The 3938-nt window shown below is 59.9% G+C and overlaps 1 protein-coding gene across 4 annotated transcripts in view; it reads left to right on the forward strand.

Annotated features, from left to right (window-relative positions):
* The first annotated feature begins 2460 nt into the window (after positions 1-2460).
* LOC103619533 (discoidin, CUB and LCCL domain-containing protein 1) overlaps positions 2461-3938 on the forward strand; it is a 7451-nt gene continuing 5973 nt past the window's right edge. For all 4 annotated transcript variants that reach the window (XM_017739952.1, XM_017739954.1, XM_017739953.1 and 1 more), the window contains exons 1-2: positions 2461-2549; positions 2640-2861. In XM_017739952.1, coding sequence (XP_017595441.1) covers positions 2510-2549; positions 2640-2861 — 262 coding nt within the window. In that variant the 5' untranslated portion in view covers positions 2461-2509. The remainder of the gene's footprint in view (positions 2550-2639; positions 2862-3938) is intronic.

A 3938-nucleotide genomic window follows, 5' to 3' on the forward strand; every position in this document is an offset into this window, starting at 1 on the left:
ATCCCACACCGGGACGCGGCACCGGGAGCCCCGCTCCCACCGGTACCCCCGGAGCTTCCGCTTCGCTCGCCCGGATGGGGACCGTAACTTGGTGCGGGATGGGGACTGGGAAGGAGGACCGGACGGGCTCGCCTCTGGCCCGGGACGGTCCGGGACGGGCTCTTCGCTGTGTCTGGACCGGGATCCGACCAAGATGGGCTCCCGGGAACGGTTCCCCGCTGTGTCCAGACCGGACCACACTGGGACAGGGTCGTCCTAGTTCGCCTGCCCCGGTTGCTTTCCGGAAGGGGGTCCCTGCTATCCCTGTCTCCCGGTACTGACCTGGGACAGGGTCCCTGCCATCCCTTTGTTCCGGTACCGGTCCGAAACGGGATCCCCGCCATCCCTCTGTCCCAGTACCGGACTGGACGGGGTCGCCGCCGTCCGTCTGTCCTGTTACTGGTCCGGGACGGGGTCCCCGGTATCCCTCTGCTCCCGTACCGGACGGGACGAGCTCCCTGCTGCCTCCACCACCCCAGCATCACGCCGGTCCTGCACCCGCCTATTTTCCCCGCGGCCCCCCAGGCTCTCTCTGTGCCTGCCCCCGGTGGCAACTACCCCGGAGGTCCCGAGAGTCCTGCGTTCGGCTCCATCCCGCCTGCAGGCCTTTCCCGGGGAACCCCTAATCCCCGGGTTAAGGGGATCACTGGAGTTTACATGCAGAGCCGGGAGAGCCGGGCAGTGGGCTCCGTCCCGGGAATGCTGCGGAGGATTTGTAGCCGCGAGGTCCAGAACAACCCCGAGGGAATGTTCACCCAAACGTCATCCAAAAGTTCGTGTTTCCCGGTGTCACTCGTCCTCAACTCATCCAACAGCGAGGAGACAACGACGGGTCATCCAAAGCATTATTCTCCGCGAGGGGAAACTGAGGCACGGGGCCAGGGCGGGATCACTGGAGACAGAATCCCGCTACGTTCCCCAAGTGTGATTTGGGGCACATCATGCAGCAGGTTTCCACTGGATCCTAAACCCACTGGTGGACGCGGGGGAGCTTTCCCGGGGCCGTCAGCATGACGGAGGCAAGAGTGTGCCGGGCTTTTCTCGGACCATCGCCCTGTTGTGTCTTTCTTGCATCCTGTGAGAAAACAAACAAATCCCTGGCAGGAATGACCCCAGCGGGGCCCAGCCGTGAGTTCACCCTCACCCACCGGAAATCCAGTTTTCACAGTTTTTGGGAGAGGAGTGACGTTTCCGCGGCTGGGACTAAGTCCCCCGTGGCTCTCTCTTGGCTATTCCTGGCCCCTCGGTAGCATCTTTGGAGCCAAATTCCCAGGAGTGCCTGCAGCTCTCAGCTTATCTCTGGCATTCCCTCCCGGCACGCGCTGGTCACACTCAGGATGTTTCTAACAAAGATTTCCTTTCCTTGGATGGGTTTTTCCCAGAATGGGTCCCCGCAGCTCCTCTACACCACCAGTGTGGATATGGAGCTGGGGGGATCCATCCAAGAGCCCCATTTGGGCTCATGTGTCCAGCTGTCCTGGCCATAGAGAGTTTTCCATGCAGATCCCAATGGCTTCTACTTTCTGGGCTAGAAACTCCCCCCACACACCCCAAATTTCTCTCCCCTAGCAGAGCAGCCCTTCTGGGAGCTATTGTCCTGGCAGCCCTGGGGTCCCCACTGCCCCCCCCCAGCCCCCACTCTCGGAGGGCCTGATCCTTCCCGGCTTTGCTTTGTCAGCAGACACTGCCCAGAAAGGGGAAAAGTTGGTGATTTCGCCCAGTCCCATAGGATAAACCTCCCCCCAGTTTGGCTGGCAGCCCTTTCCGCAGGCTGAGGAGGAGGGGGCTCTGTGGGGGGGCTGGCATCTTTCACCTCCAGCCCCTGCTTTTTTATCCCTGCAGGATTTTCCCTTGCTGGCGCTTTGTGTCGTCTCCCAGCGACAGCGAGGGAAGCCAAGGCTGGGCAAATCTGTGCCCACCATCCCTTTTCTTTCTGGCTGTGCCAGGATGATGCTTGGCAGGAGCAACAGCTTTTGCGGCATGTGGGGAAGAGGTGTGGAGCACTGGACCCCCACAAACCCCCAGCCCATACAGTGGGGCTGAGTGGTGCTTTCCCCTATTTCCCTGCACCCCAGCCCTGCCCAGAAATCCCAGCCAGATGTCAACGCCGGACGCTTTCAGCTTATTTCCAGGATATTCCCTCATGCCCAGAGGCAGTGAGCCCGGAGAAAAGCCCCTTTTGTGGTGGGTCTGGCATCACCCTGGGAAGAAGGCGGTGGGGATGCTGCAGCTGCCCAAGGTTATCCTCAAGGTCAAGGCTCCAGTCAAGGGGTCCCAGGGGCTGCCCAGTGCTGTACAGCCCTCCCTGAATCCTTTTGTATCCCCCCAAATTGGGGTTCTCCTGGACTGGGGCATGTAGAGGAGCTGGAGGTAGAGGGGATGGCTCTGGGGGAAGCTATGGCAGCTTCATCCCTGGATCCCCCTGCGGACAGTTCCCAGTGCTGGGAGCATCCAGAAAAACCACTAGAAAATGATGCTTTGGACGAGGAAAACACTTGAAGAGGCTGCAGGTGCCCAGGGGTTGTTCTGGGGGCCTCACCAAGAGGGGAGACAGAGGCAGGGAACAGCCTGTCTGAGCCCCCTCCCTGGTGTCTCTGCAGGAAATGGCTGCGGCCACACGCTGCTGACACCCCACAGTGGCACCCTGAGCTCCAAGAACTACCCGGGCACATATCCCAACCACACCGTGTGCTGCTGGCAGCTCCAAGCCCCCCCAGGCACCTCCCTGCTCCTGGCATTCGGGGATGTGGATCTGGAATCCTCGGAGCACTGTGCCCACAGCTTCTTGCTGCTCGCTGACCCCCAGACTGGCACTGCCTACGGTAAGGGGGGTCCCAGGGGAACTGAGGCAGGAGTGATAACAATGCTGTGGATAGGGAAGATATCAGGAAAATCTGGGGTTTTAGCTGATTTCGTAATGGGGAGGGAGAATATCTAAGGAGGGGTGTAACCAGGTAGGGCAGTATCCAAGGAAGGGGGTATTTGAGGAGGGGGCACCCAAGAACGGGAATATCAGAGGATGGGGGGTACCCAATATCTGAGGAGTGGGTTATCCAGAGAAGAGAAATATCCAAGGATGGGGGTACCTGAGGAGTGAGGGTACCCAAATAGAGGGGATGATATTCAAGGAGGGGGATATCCAAGGAGAGTAATATTTGTGAATGGGGATATCTGAGGAGGCAGGTACCCAAAGAGATGATTATTGCCAGCCTTGGAGGGGAACTGCCCAGTTGGGACCAGATGCAGCCACTGAATAATTAATTCGTCGGCCCAGCCGCTGCCCAAACACGTCCAGGATTTTCCCAGACAGATTTAATCATCTTGGAGGGATTTGGCTGCACTGGGAGCATGACGAGTGCTGAGGAAAACGTCTTGGGGTTGGGGGGAGTGATGGGGTGGGATGGAGGAGCAGCCCTGGTGAGGGACAGGGGCTGGACAGGAGATGCAGCGGGAAATGCAGGATGGAAAGGAGCCAGCTTGGATCCATGGGACTGGGAGTTCTCCCTGTTCTTCAGGGCTTTCACCCTTTCTGGGCTGGTCCCCAGAGGGGTGACAGCATGCGAGGTCCCTGGTCCCCATCCCCTCTGCTGTGGCCTCAGGGACATATTTGTTCCCAAAGCTAAGAGATCTCCTGGCCCCAGGCTGAGACAAAGCAATGCAGGAAAGGGGGGACCCCCCGAGATGATGCTCTTGGGGGGCTGGGGAAGGTGGCTGGGCACCCGCAGCCCCTTTGGGTGCCACCAGGGCTATGCCAGCATGACACAGAGCTTGGGTTCCACTCCCTCTCTCGTGGCTGACGCCGGCCCTTGAGAAGTCCCAGATGTTTTTCAGGAAGCAGCTGGAGCAGGCGGAGGCTGTGGGCTCCTTCCCGCTGACTCAGACCCGGTGTCTGGCCCCCC

Source organism: Corvus brachyrhynchos, unplaced genomic scaffold (genome assembly GCF_000691975.1).
Source record: "Corvus brachyrhynchos isolate BGI_N302 unplaced genomic scaffold, ASM69197v1 scaffold257, whole genome shotgun sequence".
In the NCBI taxonomy this organism is placed as follows: domain Eukaryota; kingdom Metazoa; phylum Chordata; class Aves; order Passeriformes; family Corvidae; genus Corvus; species Corvus brachyrhynchos.